The sequence below is a fragment of the Sparus aurata genome, chromosome 3 (genome assembly GCF_900880675.1).
Source record: "Sparus aurata chromosome 3, fSpaAur1.1, whole genome shotgun sequence".
NCBI lineage: Eukaryota > Metazoa > Chordata > Actinopteri > Spariformes > Sparidae > Sparus > Sparus aurata.
The window spans coordinates 1388227-1406602 of NC_044189.1; the positions used below are offsets into that span (position 1 = coordinate 1388227).

General features: G+C 43.2%; 2 protein-coding genes and 1 long non-coding RNA gene across 3 annotated transcripts in view; 2 read left to right on the forward strand and 1 right to left on the reverse strand.

Annotated features, from left to right (window-relative positions):
• Positions 1-7553, forward strand: part of LOC115579545 (tenascin) — a 37381-nt gene extending 29828 nt beyond the window's left edge. Inside the window, exons 9-19 of the mRNA XM_030413093.1 lie at positions 2765-2887; positions 3010-3153; positions 3591-3710; positions 3802-3951; positions 4074-4216; positions 4353-4485; positions 4566-4717; positions 4814-4910; positions 5027-5182; positions 5292-5455; positions 5742-7553. Coding sequence (XP_030268953.1) covers positions 2765-2887; positions 3010-3153; positions 3591-3710; positions 3802-3951; positions 4074-4216; positions 4353-4485; positions 4566-4717; positions 4814-4910; positions 5027-5182; positions 5292-5455; positions 5742-5840 — 1481 coding nt within the window. The 3' untranslated portion in view covers positions 5841-7553. The remainder of the gene's footprint in view (positions 1-2764; positions 2888-3009; positions 3154-3590; positions 3711-3801; positions 3952-4073; positions 4217-4352; positions 4486-4565; positions 4718-4813; positions 4911-5026; positions 5183-5291; positions 5456-5741) is intronic.
• A 1323-nt stretch (positions 7554-8876) lies between these two features.
• LOC115578466 (uncharacterized) lies at positions 8877-13742 on the reverse strand. The gene is made up of 3 exons (XR_003983461.1): positions 13633-13742; positions 11703-13438; positions 8877-9998 (listed from the first exon to the last, which is right to left on the reverse strand). It is a non-coding gene; the product is annotated as an uncharacterized LOC115578466 (long non-coding RNA).
• On the forward strand, positions 9868-14003 carry LOC115578465 (LIM/homeobox protein Lhx9-like). The gene is made up of 7 exons (XM_030411433.1): positions 9868-9959; positions 10796-10928; positions 11017-11219; positions 11350-11458; positions 11773-11908; positions 13212-13444; positions 13589-14003. Exons 2-7 carry the CDS (start codon positions 10803-10805, stop codon positions 13997-13999), a joined length of 1218 nt encoding a protein of 405 aa, XP_030267293.1. The 5' UTR covers positions 9868-9959; positions 10796-10802; the 3' UTR covers positions 14000-14003.
• Positions 14004-18376: the final 4373 nt, after the last annotated feature.

The following is an 18376-nucleotide window of genomic DNA, read 5'->3' on the forward strand; positions in this document are numbered from 1 at the left end:
ATGGATTTACACTCACGTGGGACTCGCCAGAAGGGAAGTACAAAAACTTTGTTGTGACAAAGAAAGAAGTTACAAAAGGGCCAAAGCTTAAGGATGATCAGGAAGACAGGCAAGTAAGTCTTAAACCAATCAAAGAAGCAGAAAATGGAAGAGCTGAAGATGAAAATAGAGTTCCTGAAAGTACACAAGTTCCAACAGCCAAGCCGCAAACAGGAAGTGACGAAACCTTTAAAAAAGTTCTTCCTGGTACAGCTCGCTCCTTCCAGTTCGAGAATCTGCCTCGTCAGACCGAGTACACCGTGACTTTGCTTGGAAAGGGGTCTTCTGGTCTTCTGTCCAAACTGCACAAGCTTGTCATCAGTACAGGTACAAGCCATTGTGACAGTAGAACAAGATTAAGTACTACTGTACAATGCTACAACATTGCTGTGAATGTTGTGAAGAAAACTGTTGCACACATCTTATATCTCCGTTTCTTGTGCTGATTTACACGAAAAACCATTTATTAAACGTCACTTGTCTTCAGTTTGCTCACCCACTAAATGCTTCCTCCATGTTCATTTCCGGAGCTCAAGCGCTGTGTTGCTCTTGCAAACTGTAAGCTTGTGATTTACAGTTTCACTTCATGTATTTGTCCTTTAATCACTGGGTCGGTAATCACATAACCTGTTTTGTTTGTCATCAGTTAATCTTAATGTTCAAAATGCCCATTAAGCTGTTGTGTTTCGTGTTAATGCTTTACTTGTGCGCTCATTTGTCAGATTTCATGAGGCTGAAACACTCAAATGAAGGAGAATCATACATTAACAACACTGAACAATTCAAACAAATGTATTTAATGTCAAACCTCAGATGTGCATTGACATAGCTTCTCACATTTTTAGCAAGCTAAGTTGTGCACTAGCTAATGTAACTAGTTTACAGTGGCTTGTAGTTGCACGTTAACTCTCAGTTGTCTTTAGCATGTTGGCTAACTTAGTTACCTGTAGTCTGTGCAATTTAGCTAACTTAAAATTCAAAACAGAAACTTAAGTTAAAAATTGTGTTACATTTGGATGGAAACCTGGTCAGTGACAATGCAGGAAGTAGTGTGACGTCCATATACAGAGCCCAAGTATGAAGTAGTAGTCAGTTTGATATTGATTTCCTTTTATTTTATTTATTTATTCATTTATTTGATCCACTGTGGTTTGTGTACCCAGGAGAATAGCACTGCTGCACACAGGGTATCCTCCATCTTTTTTTAAAAATCACTTGATCTGACTTTATTTAATTTTCTTTACTTTATGGATAAGACCAAGTTACCTCCCACACTGCCTCACTTATACCTCTCAATGGGAGCAATTGTAAATGCCAGTGAAAAAAACAGTGAAAGAGCTGCAGCGAATCCCAGACTGAGACAGCTAGCGTGGTCATGTCTTTTTACTTTCTTGCTAGAAGTGGCGCCAACCAGCTCCACCACTGGCGCTGGCGACCTGCTGACTCAGACTCCTCCTATATATTGAGTTAATCTGACCGGACTAGTTGGGGTCAGCGTTGTCACTTACCTCTCAACTATTATTTTATTATTTTTTTTACTTTTAGCCATTTCAATATTCCACTCACGCAGCTTTAATCCATGACTGAGGAATCCGGATGCGTTTGTTAGCTAACTCATGGACGTATTGTCACATAACGTTCATGTCACGCAACTTTAAGAGTGATGTGTATGTAAGTATATGTTGAGCAATCAAACTTTAATTATTCTTTATTTGCAACACACAAACTCAACTACAAGCCACATCAATAAATGACTTGTAGGGCTGCAGAACAGACTGAGAACCACTCAGTGTAGTTTTTGAGTTGACATCAACATGAGATAACATCAGTAACATCATAACAACACAGTTCATTCACTGCTGCTCTGGTCTTCTCTCATTCAGGGTAAGCTAACAGCCAGCTTCACTGACACCCATCACCTCTCACCCAGACCAGGGTAAGACCACGGCTGGTCTCTGTCTCCACCTTCACACCCAACTGCATCGGTGCACATTTTAATCCTTCCCAGAAAGAATAATGTGGATATTTTTTATGATTAAACAGGTTTCACTTGATGGTAAATATTTAACTTCACAGGATCAGAATCAGAGTCTAGTATTTCCTTGTAATGAAAATGTGTACATCTACTGAGACATTAACAAAGGAACGGACCAGACGTCTTACAGTTTTGTCCTATTTTGTTTTTTACAAGGAAACTAAATTAAAACAATACGTCCACAGAATAATTTCTTCACTTTTCAGCTCTTCTGACTGCGTTGTCTTAATATCTGACTGTATTTGTTCACTCGTCCTGTAAAGTTGTCCACTCTTCTTCCTTTTGTTTTTGTTCATTCCTGCCACGCTTTCATTTTCAGGTTTGAGCGACCGGCTAACTATTAAATCTCATCCTTCTTTCCTTCGCTGCTGTCCAGGATCCATCACCTGCGTCTGATCGTTATGATTAATTGACTTTATGTCTGTATATGATTTGTATACTGTATATATGTTTGCACTGTACATATATACACACAAACTCACTCACGGAGCACTAATATGAATAAGTGATAATGTACACACTGTTTTCACTCTTTCAGTTTGTCTTTTCTCTTCTCTCGAATATCTGAAATCTTTGCGTGCCGTCTTATTCCGTCAGTTTCTTCTTCTTCCCTCTTCCTCTTTTGCTGCACTTCCTTCCTATCCTCTCGTGCTTTCACTCACCTCTCATGGTGTTCTTCGTACCGTTCAGGCCCGGAGCCTCCCACCAACATCATCTTCAGCAAGGTGACAGAAAACTCTCTGACGGTGTCGTGGACCAAACCCAAGAGTCCCATCAGTGGATTCAAGGTCACCTACACCCACACGGAGGATGGTGAGAACCGATGTCATGTTTTATTCAACATTCAGATTTATAGGTTTATTTAAGGTGTCCTTTAAAATAGGTGTGTGCAGGCCTCAACATGTTAGCAAGCTAACTGCTAATTGTCCCCACAGGTGAGCCGGTGTCGGTGTCCGTGGACAAAGACGACTCCACCCTCGGCCTGACGCGACTCTCTCCTGGTTCAACTTACGAGGTCAGCGTAATCTCCATCCTCGGACTGGACGAGAGCGATCCAATCAAAGACTTGGCCATGACACGTGAGTGCTGCAGTTTGTTTTGTTGTAACTTGATTCAGGTATAAAGCTTCAGTACGGGGCGCTGAATCCTTCTAAATAATAAATAAAGGACAGCACGATGATTACAGGCTGAATAGATTCTGTCACAAACCTGAATGTTTTTATCAGTTTCTCTTCTTGAGTCTTCTGTAATGTCTGTAGCAGGTGTTGAATCTGGAAACAGTCTGAGTTTGTATCCTCAGAGGAGCTGGTCTTGGATCTGTTCAGCGCTCTGTGTTTTTAAAAATGTCTTTTTTTCCGTTCCTATCGCTGACAAACCAAACAGTCGTCAAACCAAACCATCAGTGTGAAATCCTCTCTGTCTTCTTTAGTTGATTTTTAACTCTTTTGTTTCTTTCAGTGTTTCACAGTTCGGTGCAGATTCGACATAATAAAGACTTTCTGTGTTTCTCTCTCAGTACCTGACCCGCCGACAGACCTGCGGGCTGTAAACGTCACCGACTCCAAAGCCTTGTTGTTGTGGCGTCCAGCGTTGGCAGCCATTGATAAATACTCCATCGTTTATGGCTCCGGGACGGGTAAGATACTCCTGATGTGGTGGAGTATACTTAGTTACATTGCATCACTGACCCTGTATCTGTGTGTGTGTGTGTGTGTGTGTGTGATTAGGTTCAGAGTTGAGGGTCAGTGTGTCTGGGAACGCAGCCGAGCAGCAGCTGAGCGGTCTGGAAGGATCCACCACCTACACCGTCACCATCACCAGCCAGCTGGGCAGCCGGGAGAGCTCGCCGGCCACCACCACCTTCACCACCGCCAGAGGTCAGGACGCACACACACACACACACACACACACACACACACACACACACACACACACACACACACACACACACCATAAACCATCATTATCATGTGTTTTCTCACCTCCTCCTCCTCTCCAGGCTCTGGCGGTGACGGCGACAGGCCCGGTGATCTCCAGGCCCGCGATGTGACGCCTCGCACCGCCCTGTTGTCGTGGAAACCACCCTCAAATCCCGTAGGCAGTTACAGACTGACCTATCAGACGGAAGGCCAAGAAATGAAGGTGAGAAGAGCGTTTAAATCATGTTATGATCAGTTAATTCTGTTTCTCTGATGTTTTTAACGTATCTCTGCTCATTAGAACTCTAAACTGTCTCCGTGGACGAACATCTCTTGTCTTTGTGCTTCATCCTTCACAGGAAGTGATTGTGGACGCCTCGGTAACAGAGTACAACCTGACCAGACTTCACCCGGCATCCAAGTACACGGTGCAGCTGCAGGCGGAGACGGGAGGACGGTACACTTCTGCCATTGTCACCGACTTCACCACCGGTAATAAAAGCTGCACACATGTTGCGTTACTGTCGTGTGATTCACTGATGAAGAGATAAAACCCTCCTCTTCCTCTTCAGGCACCCTGAGGTTCCCCTTCCCCACAGACTGCTCTCAGGAGCTGCTCAACGGCATCCGGACATCCGGCGAGGTGGAGATCTTCCCTCAGGGGAAGCCCGGGACCTCCATCATGGTTTACTGCGACATGGAGACGGACGGAGGAGGCTGGATGGTACGAGGACATCGGTGGATCGGTGACATGTGTCCTCGGGTTAAATGGAGGTTTTTCTGAGTGGAGTCTGGTCTGTGTTCTGTTTCCTGTCTGCAGGTGTTCCAGAGGAGGAAGGACGGCTCGGTGGATTTCTTTAGAGGCTGGAAGGACTACGTGAGAGGATTTGGAGATCTGAGTGGAGAGTTCTGGCTCGGTGAGAGAGACGCTGTCTTCTTTTGTCCTTTAAATAACACATTAAAACTCAAACAAGGTTATTTAAACGTGAATCTGAAGCAAACAGGAAGTCACGTTTGTCTCCTGCTGCTTCAGGCCTCGACAACCTCCACAACCTGACCACCATGACCAGGATGACTCTGCGTGTCGACCTGCGAGACAAAGACGAGTCAGTGTTCGCTAAGTACTCGACGTTCGAGGTGGCGAAGAGGAACTACAGGCTGAGTGTGGGCGGATACAGCGGCACCGCAGGTGAGAGGAGCTGACAGGTGTTGAAGCGGTCCTGGTTCCTGTAACGTCTCCTGGAAGGATTATTTAAAACCGTCTCTTCCTCTCGTCTCCTCTCTGTTCATGTTTCCAGGCGACTCCCTCAGTTATCACAACAACAGAGTGTTCTCCACCAGAGACCGCGACCCGGCGCCGTTCATCACCCGCTGCGCCATGTCGTACCGAGGAGGCTGGTGGTACAAGAACTGCCACGAGGCGAACCTCAACGGCCTGTACGGCATCGACGTCAAACACCAGGTAACATCACATAACAAACATGTTCTGTGGCACTAAATCGAACTGAAGTGATCCTCTTGAGGAGCCAACATTGGACACCTCAACCTCTCCTGCAGCTGCCAGACGTTGTGTTTCAGTTGTGCTTTTATTTTGAAAGTGTAAACATGATGAAAACATGTTTCAGGCCAAATACGACAATGACACAGCGAGTAAAAGTAGGAGGGCACCTTTGTTTTGATTTGTCTAACATCTGTGTGTGTGTGTGTGTGTGTGTGTGTGTGTGTGTGTGTGTGTGTGTGTGTCACAGGGTGTGATCTGGACCTCCTGGAAAGGAAAAGACCACTCCATCCCGTTCACTGAGATGAAGATGAGACCGGCAGCCTTCAGTCCTCCAATCAGAGGATGAGAGAGAGAGAGAGAAGAAGAAGAAGATAAAGGACTGCTAAACACACACACACACACACTCTCTCACACACTCACACACCCACACACACACACACACACACACACACACACACACACACGAGAACACACACTCATTGTAACTCTCACTCGAGGAGATGAAGACGTATTGTTTCATGTGTATAGAGGTCAGTTATCAGTATGTTACTGTAGATTGTACAGTCTCTTCACCTTTCTTTTATATTTCCTGCTTTAAAGTGTGACTCCTCCCACTTCCTCTATATTTAAAGGGTCAGTTCACCTACAAAAAACGCATATTTGCCTCTCGTCTGCCTGTGCTGATGGATTTGGTTTGTAAATGAAGCTGCAGTGACGTAGGAAGTCAGTCACAGCTGAGAGGTCAGGTTTTATGATGATGTCATAATAAAGGTGCGCAGTATTCATGTTTTTGTAATAATTTTAATAACCAGTATAACATCTTGTCATTAACAACAATTAAAAGCAGTCTGAGAATGTTTTTGTACAAATGCTGTAAACAGTTACCAATACAGGCCACTTCTTGGAGACAGTCCCCAGACTCCCTTAAGAAATCACTCAATTTTGTGAGTTGCTGCATCAAGAGAAACTTCATAAACATCATGAAATGTTGTCAATGCAAAATTCTTAATTACATTTGTCTTTTTGTTAATTCGGCATTAAATATAAGACATTAAGTTGTTTCTGTTCTTGCAAAAAGTGTCAGTTTGTCGCAGCATGTCTTAACTGTTTTAACCGATTTGATCATTTACACTCAAATAATGAGCGACCACAACATTTTATTGACCGTAAACAAATCACATTTTCAAAAAAGTAGGAAACAGTCACCAATATAAGCAACTTCTTTGTAACCCCTGGTGAAAATTCCCAGACTCCATTAAAAAAACACTCAATTTTAGAAGTTGCTGCATTAAGAAAAACTTTAGAAATGTTGTGAAATCTTGTCTCTGTCAAATTCTTAATCTTTGGAGCCTTCTTGTTGATTCGGCTTTAAGTGGAACACATGAAGTTGTTTGTCTCCTTGTAAAAAGTGTCACTTTGTACCAGCCTGTCTGCCTCTGTGTCTAAAGTGCTAAGTCTTGACTGCCAACATTGATCAGCTGTTTGAACACACTGTTTACACTGATTTCACCATTTACACTCCATTTATGAAAGAAGAAACATGTTATTGACATATCAACTAAACAATAACCGATATAGGCTATTTCTTTACCACCCTTGGAGGAAGTCCCCAGACTCCCTTAAGAAAATGCTTAATTTTGTGAGTTGTTGCGTTCAGAGAATCTTTGTGAACTTTGTGAAACTCTCACTCTGACAAATTCTTAATAACTTGGGTCCTCTTGTGTATTCGGCAAATGTTACAAAATTAAAGAAGACTGTGTACGTTTTTTCCGGCCACTCAAGTCGTTTGCTGCACTGTCAGCACCAAATCTTCCTGCGTCCCTGGACGCTGATATTTGCAGCATTTCAGTCAGTTTTTGACGTCAGGTTCTCCAGAACAGCAGCTCAGGAGTTTCTGTTTGGTTTCTTTTTTTTGTTCTTTTTGATGTAAATAAAGTCATAGATAAATGTTCCACATGCAGCAGAGTGCAGAATCATTTCTACACAAAATGTTGGTCGAGCAAACGTCTCACATGTTTTTTTCAGAAAATAATAAAAACTCTTGTTTATGTATTTCTGACTTCATCTGTCGGCTTTCATTTGATCTTTGAGACCTAGAAGGAAAAGTGTGGCAGCAGGTGTTTCTCTGTTATTCAGTCTGTAATTTGGAGCTTTAAGGCGCTGATGGAGTCCTGATTTAAAGCTCGTTAGCGCCCCCTGCTGCTCACTGTCAGACATGTCGGCTGCACTGTGGCCCCTCAGGTAACAGTGTGTGGTGACATCACGGAACGAGCAGGTGAGTGATGGAGAATATCATGTTTGTCCTTCTGTGTCCTCTTCTTGTAAATCTCTTCTTGTTTTATTTTGATTTATTTTTTATGTTGCACCCCGAAAAGAATACGACAATAAAATGACTGAAAACTAAAAAAACTGCATCGTTGTTTTTGTCACAGCAGACGAGCTGTTTTATAATCACCCCTAAAAATAATCATCCAACTATTTTATTTTTGCTCTTGAACAAGTGAATAATAAAGTGAAAAAACTTAATTTCACAATATGTTATTTTGCAGACAATGGTCATCAACAGTGAAGTGATTCTGGAATAACTTAAATTCTTTTTATTCTCAATAAACAGGGAGATAATACAAAACTTTCTTCCAGCGTGCGATCATATAAAAAGGGCCTTTATATGCAACAATAGTTAGGATTTTTTAATATTGCTGCTTTGTTAAACTGTTCACGTCATCATTTTAAATAAGACACACAAAATAAGGTCATCGAAACAGTCAGATAAATCTTCTGGGGCACAACTATACAGCAGTAAGCAATAATTGGCTACTTCCTTGTCCCCTGACTGAAGAAAGTCCCCAGACTCCCTTTAAAAAAAGCTCAATTTTTTCAATTGCTGCATCAAGATAATCTTTATGAACTTTGTGAAATGCTGCCTCTGACAAATTCGTAATCATTGGTGCCTTCTTGTAAATTCAGCATTAAATCTAACACATTAAGTTGTTTCTTTCCTCATAGAAAGTGTCAGTTTGTCTGCGTGCTTCTGTGTCTGCAGTGCATCTTACCTGCCAACATTCAGCAGCTGTTTGTTGTTGTTTACACTGATGTCACCATTTACACTGAAATTTTCAAAACATTATGAAGCAACAATCTCTGCAACATTTTATTTTACAAATACAGTCAACAGTTACTAACAATGGGCTTCTTCCTTGTCCCCCGTCTAAAGAAAGTCCCCAGACTCCCTTTAAAAAATGCTAAATTTTGTGAATTGCTGTATTAGGAGGAACTTTAGCAACTCTATTAAAAGCTGTTTCTGACAGATTCTTAATCATTGGTGCCTTCTTGTAAATTCAGCATTAAATCTAACACATGAAGTTGTTTCTTTCCTCATAGAAAGTGTCAGTTTGTCTGCGTGCTTCTGTGTCTGCAGTGCATCTTACCTGCCAACATTCAGCAGCTGTTTGAACACACTGTTTACACTGATGTCACCATTTACATTCAATTTACGAAACATTATGAAGCAACAATCTCTGCAACATTTTATTTTACAAATACAGTCAACAGTTACCAACAAGGGGCTTCTACTTTGTCCCCCGTCTGAAGAAAGTCCCCAGACTCCCTTTAAAAATCCCTCAATTTTCAGAGTTGTTGCTTTCAGAGAATCTTCCTGAACTTTGTGAAACTCTCTCTCTGACAAATTCTTGATAACTTGGATCCTCTTGTAAATTCGGCAGATGTTACACAATTGAAAAAGATTGTGTAAGTTTGTCTCGGCGATGTATAATTGAAATTAGCCGATGTGATGGAGTGAAAAGTGCAAAGTCAGCCTGTGAGATGTGGTAGATGTCGTGTTGTAACCTCTGCTGTGGGTTGTACTGATTGTAGTTATATTAATAAACAGCATTTTAATGTGTTTCTACTCTTTGTTAAATAATCAGGAGGATCTTTGTTGTGTGTCTGAAGTGAATATTTGATCTCTTTGTTCTCAGGCGTGATTGTTCAGTCAAACAGTCAGATGGAAGAAACCAGTTTGTTGAACCAGTCGAGGGATCAAACCGTCTCTGCAGCCTGGGATTGATCCCAGATGTCTTTTAACACCCTTTGTGTTTCTTTTTAATTGGTCCCCGGGGAGCAGCCCCCCTCCCCCCATCTGCTCAGCGGGCGTCCAATCACATGCAGACCTCACCTGAACTCTGAGCCACCTGGGCGTCTTGTTTACAGGTGTGAGCCGGGCGCGTCACCTGGGACAGTGAGATGCTGCGGCTGTGATTGGAGGAGAGCGAGATGGAGGCAGATCTCAGGTCAGCGCTCAGAGAGGGGCACTGATCCCAAAACCACAAGACACCTGGAGAGGTGAGGGCGCCGAGCAGAGACGTGGAGGAGAAGAAAGGAGGAGAACATTTTGTTTTCTGGTGAGATCTTCTTCTGACGAGGTTTAGAGGGTGGACGACCAATCAGGAGCCTCTCTGCAGGACAGGTGAGCTCTGCTTCATGTCCTCCTTCTTCTACTGTCCACCTGGATGGAAAATAAATCAAACATAGAAGTCTTTATTGTCTTTCATGTTTGATACCTGAGGTCGTAACATTTTGGATTTTAAGATGATAATTAATGATAAACAACAACAATAATTACAAAAACTGTAAAAACATTGATGACAACAATAACATCAATATCAATAATGATTATAACATCAAAAATAATTACAATAGCAGCAATAATAACAATATCAATGATAATTATCACAATAAGAGGAACCGTGATAATACAAAAGTGTAATAATAATAATAATTGTAGTAATAATATTATTAATAACGATAACAATACTAATAACATTAATAATAATAACACAAAGAAGAACTGTTATAAAAATAAAGCTCGTATTATTATTAATAATAATAAAAATAATAAGGACAACAATAATAATGACAACAATAATAACAATAATATTAGTAATAATATTATCAATAACAAGTATAACAATAATAATAAGAACATTAATAATATAATAATAATAACAGAAAAATAATGATGAGAAGAAAAACAAACAAACATTTGTACAATAAAAACAAAACCTTGTGAGTTTTAAAGGAGATTTAAAGATGTTAAAATGGATTTGATGTTTTTTTATTTGATTTTAAATTTTTGTCAAATTCACCAAAAACCTTGAAGGTCCTTGAAGGTCCTTGAAGGTCCTTGAAGGTCCTTGGCTGTGACGTCACGTGTGTCAGTGTGGATGATGAGTATTTATAGACTTCTCTAATGAGGCCTGTGATTAACGAGTGGACCGATAATTACCACCTCCGCCTCCTCAGGACAATCATGATGTCGCCAGACGACCGAGCCCTCGAGGACCTGCTGTACAGCGGTGACCTTGGTGACGAGGCCAAAGGGGCGGAGCTGAGCGGCGGCCCGGCGGTGGTGGAGGACGCTGCTGCTGTAGATAATGTAAGCGTGACAGGTGGAGGAAGATTTACTCGAGTACAAGTACTGTGAAAATACTCCAATACAAGTGAAATGTGTCTGTCCGTGTCAGGCTCCGACAGCCGTGTCCATCCAGGAGCCAATGACGTGCGCCGGCTGTGGCGAGCAGCTGTGCGACCGCTTCTTCCTATTGGCTGCGGGCCGGCTGTGGCACAGCGCCTGCCTGCGCTGCAGCGCGTGTCAGTGCGAGCTGCAGACTCACCCGTCACTGTTCTGGAGGGACGGAAACATCTACTGCCAACAAGACTACTGCAGGTCCACAGCACCGCCGCCGACGTCACGATGTCACAAAACACCAGACTGCTCCTTTAACAGTCCCACACGTTAAAGGTTTCCTCCGGTCTGGTTTCTGTTTCTGTCTCTCTGACTTTCTTTGTTTCGTCAGGATGTTCGGAGGCGGTCAGTGCGCTCGCTGCTTCCAGCCGATCCCGGCGTCTGATCTGGTCATGAGGTCCGGTGAGCTGACCTTCCACCCGCACTGCTTCTCCTGCCAGGTCAGCGTCTCCACGGAAACATTTACACAGTTTGCTCCCAAAATCAGCATTTACAACAAACACATGGGAGAAGTTTTCTTTTCCAACACGTATTTAATGTTGTGAAAGTTTTATATTCACCCAAACCACAAAAAGAAAATATTCTTTGTTGCTTAAACCCGAAAACACATCGACAGAAAACTAAATGAAAAAACTTCATCCACACACACACACACACACACACACACACCTGGTGAAGAAATACCTGTGTGTTTATGTTAGAAGCAGACATGTTTCTGATGATGATGATGATGCTGATGATGCTGATGCTGCAGGAGTGTGACGTGAAGCTGATCCCGGGGAACCTGTACGTCATGCACGGCCACAACCTGTACTGTCAGACACATTACCATGGCGACGGGAGCGTCCCGCTGTCACATGACCTGCCGCCCGAAGCAAACCCGAGAGAAGGTGAGCGCTGCGTCTTCTACGTCACGAATATTCTAGTTTCTTGGATCCCTTGTTCGTGTATCTGTTATATTCTTTAAGATCTTAATGAACTGCTGTGCGGCACAAAGAGTGAATTGTTGGAGGAACCCAAAGCAACCAGCAAGAAGTGATTCTGATTCACAGGAGAGCTGCTACAACTTCTGTCCATTAGGGGGCAGACGGACTCCAGACTTCTGACATTTATCACTGTATGTTTTGGGTAATTTGTTCCTCAACACAAGTAGAAAACTTGAAAAATTAGACGCTATTAACTTTGTTTTTTTCCAGTTTTTCTTCCACTGTACATGTTGGGAATGAATGAATGATCTGACGCTGTGGAGGGAATTTTAACAGCATTCTACAGCTGCGTGCATTACGAGAATAATCTCATAAATCATTGTGCAAGTTGGGAATGTATGAGTGGTTTTACACTCGTGACACTTTCCGCCTCACTAGCAGCGCTGGGCGAGTTACTTTTCCTCAATGAAATGCCCAAATAACCTCTGAAGGACAAAGAAACAGCCGAGATGTGTTTAAATAAATGAGCAGACAGACGATCACAGTCTGATGAATTATGAGTCAGGAATAAATATTTCTAACTGTTGGCTCAGTCAGATGAAACACAACAGACCTGTCGCTTCGAGACAAACATCTCTTCTTCTCTGCTTTTGTTTTAATCCACAGAACATTAACAGAGGATCAGGCTTCATCGTTAGGCTCATTTAGGCTCAGATATATTAAACACAGAGTCTATATTAATACAGTCGTGTTGGTGTGGATGGGTTATCAAAACAACAATAAACGCCTCACTCTGGTCGTTAACGTGGATCGCAACGCGCTACGTGATGTAACTGTAGTAATTTAACTGAAATATTAGTAATAACGCATTAAATTACTCCCTTAACACTAAAGAAATATATTACTTTAACATGTTGCTTTTGTTCCACTGATCACTAAAATAGTTTCATAAATTATTAGACACAAAATCATTTTATCTGAGCAACAAACTGAGATCTGAGTTTCGTTTTAATGTCCCGACGTTCAGCTGGACTGTTTGTTTTTATTATTATGTCCGTCTGTCTGGATCTGTGTTAATGCAGCGTAACTTTGTGTGATTTGTTGTGCGGCCAGCGTGAAGTTTGTTTCAGCTGCTGGAGACACTGAGACAGAACCAGAACCAGGAACTGAGCCTCAAAACCAAAACCAGGAGCTAAAAGAGGCTAAAAAGCTGAGAGTGTGTTAAGACCTGTTAGCTAGCTAACAAACACTGCTGTGTGTGTGACAGCTCAAAACCAGGTCTCAGGTGAGGGGGAGGAGTCTGTCAGCAGTCCAGAGCCACGATTGGACGACAGGGTGACGGGCGGGCGGACCCGCAGACGGACCAAGCGAATCAGGACGTGTTTCCGCAGCGAGCAGCTCCGAGCGCTGGAGTCGTATTTTGCGCAGAAGCACAACCCGGACGGGAAGGACTGGACCTGCCTGGCTCACAAGACCGGCCTGCCCAAGAGAGTCCTGCAGGTACAAACACAGAGGGTAACGTAGACTTTACATCATCCTGCAGTTAAAGTTTTAAGATGTAACTCTAAAAGTCAACAGAGATTTTAAAGGTTCAGCTTCGACTATAATCTGTTTCTACACACACAAAATGTCTGACGCTTCCAGGTGTGGTTTCAAAACGCTCGGGCCAAACTGAGACGCTCGCTCACCACAGACGACTCTCAGGCCAGCTCGCCCTCCGGTCCCCAGAGAGGCGTAACCGTGGCGACCGGCTCCCCATCCCCAGGCTGCTCCCCTCCTGACCAATCACAGCCCTTCCCCACCAGCACCATCGACCAGCTGCAGCTGTCTCTGCTCACCGCCCCGCTCGGTGAGCCGCCGGCGAGTCCGGCCATCAACCAGTCGCATCCACTGCAGCACCCCGCCTTCTTCCTGGACTACGATTCCCAGAGTGCACCGGGGTGTGCCTCCTCCTCTCTGGAGGCCTATGAGGAGTTTGGTGAGGCAGGAGGAGGAGGAGGAGGAGCGGAGGGAGAAGCTGATGCTGGAAGTTCCTTTAGACCACATTACTGCTAGTTTCAGGAAGTAGTTTTTCAAAATAAGGGGATAGTTAAAGTTATAATCCTTAAGATTTGAGCTTTTAATTTGAAGCAACAGCAGCAGGAAATCTGAAGTGAGAAGATTGAAATGAGAACATTGACGCTGATAACATAAAAACATAATACTGGATTACATTCTGCTTCGTTTACTCTGAAAGGTGAAGTCCTTCCCCTTCCTGTGGACACCATGAGACATTATTTCATAAAAAATATGTACGATAGTGAACGACGAGGGAGTGATTCTGTTTTAATGATGCAAATAGTTACACATATGTTCACAACACATCCTCAGACATAAACACCAGCGACTGGTTAGGTTCAGGAAAACGTCTTGGTGCGGCTAAAAACTTCAGTTACAAACCTGCGGAAGTTACGTGTCCGCGAGGTCACTGAGCTACACGATGAAAGTCCTGAGCTCGTCTGAGCCAATCAACAATCAGCGCTTCACCTCCCTGTGATGACGTAATGCTCTTTATACTACTACAGCCACTAGAGGTCGCCACCTGACAAGAAACATAAATAAGCTTCTTTCAAAGTCATCCTACATGATCATTTCTCCGATGAGGACGGGCTGGATGTTCGTGAAAGTCGCTGTTTGTCATAAAACTAATCAAATATCAGTCAGTGAGTCATTTAACACTTGCTGAAACTTCACTCTGACCACATTTATTGAGATTTCCAGCCTTTTAAATACTTCGTCCACACCAAAGTTCAAGACAAAAGAAATGCAGCAAAATGTCTGAAATTGACAAACGTGTTACGTGTAACTTATTTATCCCTCGTCGTTTTAATTACTCCTGTGAGGTAAAGAGAAAGACTTCGCCTCACTGTTGTGTAATTACATCCTAATAAATCATTAAATGCAGACAAAAACAGCTGTTCTTAAGATTATAACTTTAACAAATGTAACTTTCTTGTGCGACTGAGAATGAATCGAGCTGGTCGCTGTACATAGACTCCATCAGGTTTCATCAATCTGCACTGATAGATTATTAATCAATAATAGAATTAGTGGCAGCACTAGAACATCCTGACTGTGTGAGATGCAGGTGAACGCTCAGGAAACAGGTGTGTTGTAACTTTTCTCATTTCTCGAACAGATTTTGTAGATTTTTCTTCCACTAAACATCAGAAACATCAGAAACATGGTGACGTCTGACCAGGTGAATGTTGTGTGTCTGCAGCTCTCTGTGTGAATAAAACCTTCAGCTGGTTCCAACGTTTCTGTCGCGTCACGTTTCCTCTCTGTGCACCACAGTGACGATCAATACGTTTATTCTTTCACATCATGAGGATCTTCTGCTCTTCCATCTTCTTTTGTGTTTGAAAACTTCACATTTTAACACCTGTAATCACATCTTATTGTGGAGTGCTTGTGTTTCTTCACCTCCTCTCAGTTTATTGATTCCAGATCTCAGCTGTTGTAAGATAGTATTCTGATAACTAATCACCACAGTGAGGATGAAGGATTTTCAGCTTGTTCCTTTAACCTTTCTGTGTCCCGTTCATCCTGAAATGACCTGAAGTCGTTACAGACTCAGCAGCAGGACGAGGCCTCGCGGATCGTTTGTCTTATGATTGGAGACAGATTAAGTCATTTGTTTTTAGCTCGGAGTGACTAATGGTTTGTCAATCCCTCCCAACCAGACATCTTGAACGACATTCTTCCAGGTGTGTCTGGTCGTCCCCAGCGAGACGACCTTCATGACGACAAAGACGCCTCGCCCTGCTCGCCTTCCTCTCCGGCTGCGATGTCTCTACCCTCACAAACATCTTAATGAATCGGCTGCTTCCTCTTTTGTGAATTGCTTTCTCCATTCAAGTGGCGATAATTACTGCGATGCTCGCGGAGCTGAATCGAGGTTTCTCAGCTGAAAGAATGAAGGTTATGACACTGAGTTTGTGTGCGTCAGAGCGCCGAGGGGCCAATGGGTGCCGGCCGCTGTGACCCCGGGGCCGCCGGGGGGAGGGCGGAGGGCAGCCCATTTTAAAAAGGTCAGAGGCGACGAAATTTAGAGAAGATTCAACAATTAGACCGCGACACAAGGTAAGACGACAGGTGACTCTGGGACTTTCTCTCCGCTGGGTTTTTCTGTTTCTTATGAAGATTTTACACTTCTGGTTAATGTGATTTTTGCAGGTGAGAAGCTGAACTGGATTTTAATTTGTTAAAAATGCTTCTGTTCATCACTTCCTGTCCTGCCTCTCAGTTATCTTTCACATCTGAGTGAAACTTTATTGATCACAAACTGCACTTTTACCAAAACAGCAGGAACCAGTCAGAACGGCACAAAGTCTCCTGGTGATGAATCACTTTCTTGTTTCTGAGTTTTCAGTGATTGAGAATATTGATTTCTTTCTTTCTGGAAGGGTAAAAAATATACTGAAATGTTATTATTTGTTTTGATTATGTCTTGATTTTGGGGTGTTTTTTGTTGATTGTAGCTGAGGTGAACGAGGATAACTGGAGGATTGTAATTGGATTTAAAATGAGATTAATTTGGCAGTGATGCAGGAGACGAGTGTTCAGGTAATAAGTCTGGATCCAAAGTCCTGAACCAGGAGGGAAATGTGCAAAATCCATCTGAGTAGGTATTTTTGGTGGAAATTTGAAAAACAAATCATCCAGACTAGTCCAAATCCAAGATTATTAGTTCAATACTTTCACAGGTCAGAAGATTTAATTAAATTAAACAATTATTTTTACTATTTCAGATGATCAGGCAGGTTTTTTCCCCTATGCAAAGATTTTATGATTTTTAATGTTTGCACTTTTTTTTGTTTTTAGCAAAACATTAAAAAAACAAACAAACTATAAACCAGATTTCTGTGACACTGGGTGTAAAGTTTGGCAGAGTTGCACGAGACTAGAACTCAGGTTAGACGCGGATCCAAAGACCTGCACCTGGAGGAGCAAATACAAAATCTATCCAAACAGAGAATTCAGTTTCATTCAGTCTTTGACAAATGTGAGAAACACCTGATGAAATGTTTCTGTCGCTGCCTGAATCAGTTTTTAAGGCTTGTTTGACATCGACAGTCAGAACTCTTTGACGTTTTGGGTGATTTCAACCAAATTTAGGTGATTATTGTGTTTTATGTCAAAGTGTTTCAGGCAGGTTTTTAACTTTTTTGTGATTTTATGATTTTAAACGTGTTTTGTGTTTTTTGGTTTTTGAGGAAATTCTCACAAACCCTGAAAGAGAAGTCAATTAAATTTGTTTTTGAAGAACGTGTTTGTTCAGATACAAACACATCTAAATGATTTCTGCATCTTTATAGATCTAAATGTCAGTTACTTCATAGTCATGATATTCAGATTAAGCCTCGTCATGCACAGCTATGATTTACATCTTCACCTTCTGTCTGTCGCTTTGTGTGTTAAATACATCTCTCTGTTCCTAGATGAGACCTTCTTTCCATCTCGGTGCCTCGCAGCTCTCCCTCCTCTTCCTCGCCCTTCTCTGCTCCGTCCCCTGGACCGTCACGTCGTACCCCCGCTCCCCTGCTGCGCTCCTGCCCACGGTGGACGTACCTGACCTGGAGTCTGTCCTGCTGCACCTCCAGGCTGCCCTGGATGACCGGAGGACCGGTTGGCTCGTCCAGCCTGACACCTGGGCCAAGTGGCCTCGGGACCCCCAGCTGGAGCCCAGGGAGCAGGAGGAGGATGAGGAGGACGAGGAGGAGGAGGAGGACGGGCTCTGGGAAGACAATGTGCTGCAGAGGGCCCAGAGAGGAGACCTGGCGGCCCGGCCTCTGTCGCCCTTCCCTGGAGGTCACTTTCCAGAGGGCATGCACTACCAGGAGGGAGGAGAGGGGGAGGTGGGAGGGAAGAAGAATGAAGCTCTGACCTCCATCGCTGGAGGACTCCAAGCTGTCAGCCGGGAGAAGGGAGGATTCGGTTTCCGCTTCGGGAGGAAAAGATGGACTGACGGCGGATGGATGGATGTCGGTGGGGGGAGCACGGAGGAGAACAAGTGGAAGTGATGAGGAGAGAGGAGTGTGATGGTGAAGCTGTGAGGAGGTGATTCAGTTAAAAGGCCAAATGAGGGAGGGCAGTGATACACTCAGCGATTTTTCTCAGCAACTAAGATGGCTTCACGCATCGGGCAACACGCAGACATGCAGAGTATTCAAATGATTCACGGCGACCAAACGTTGCTGGAAAAGTTGCCCCGTGGATCACAGCACTGAAAATAAGAAGCGAGAGTGTTTGAAAGAGCAGGAGGAAGAAACAAAATCGCCATCACTCACATTTACATGCATTAAAGGAACAGTTCACATGAAAATGTAAATTCAGACAACTGAAGAAGCTGGTGACTAAAAAACAACCCTAAAAAAAACATCAAATGTC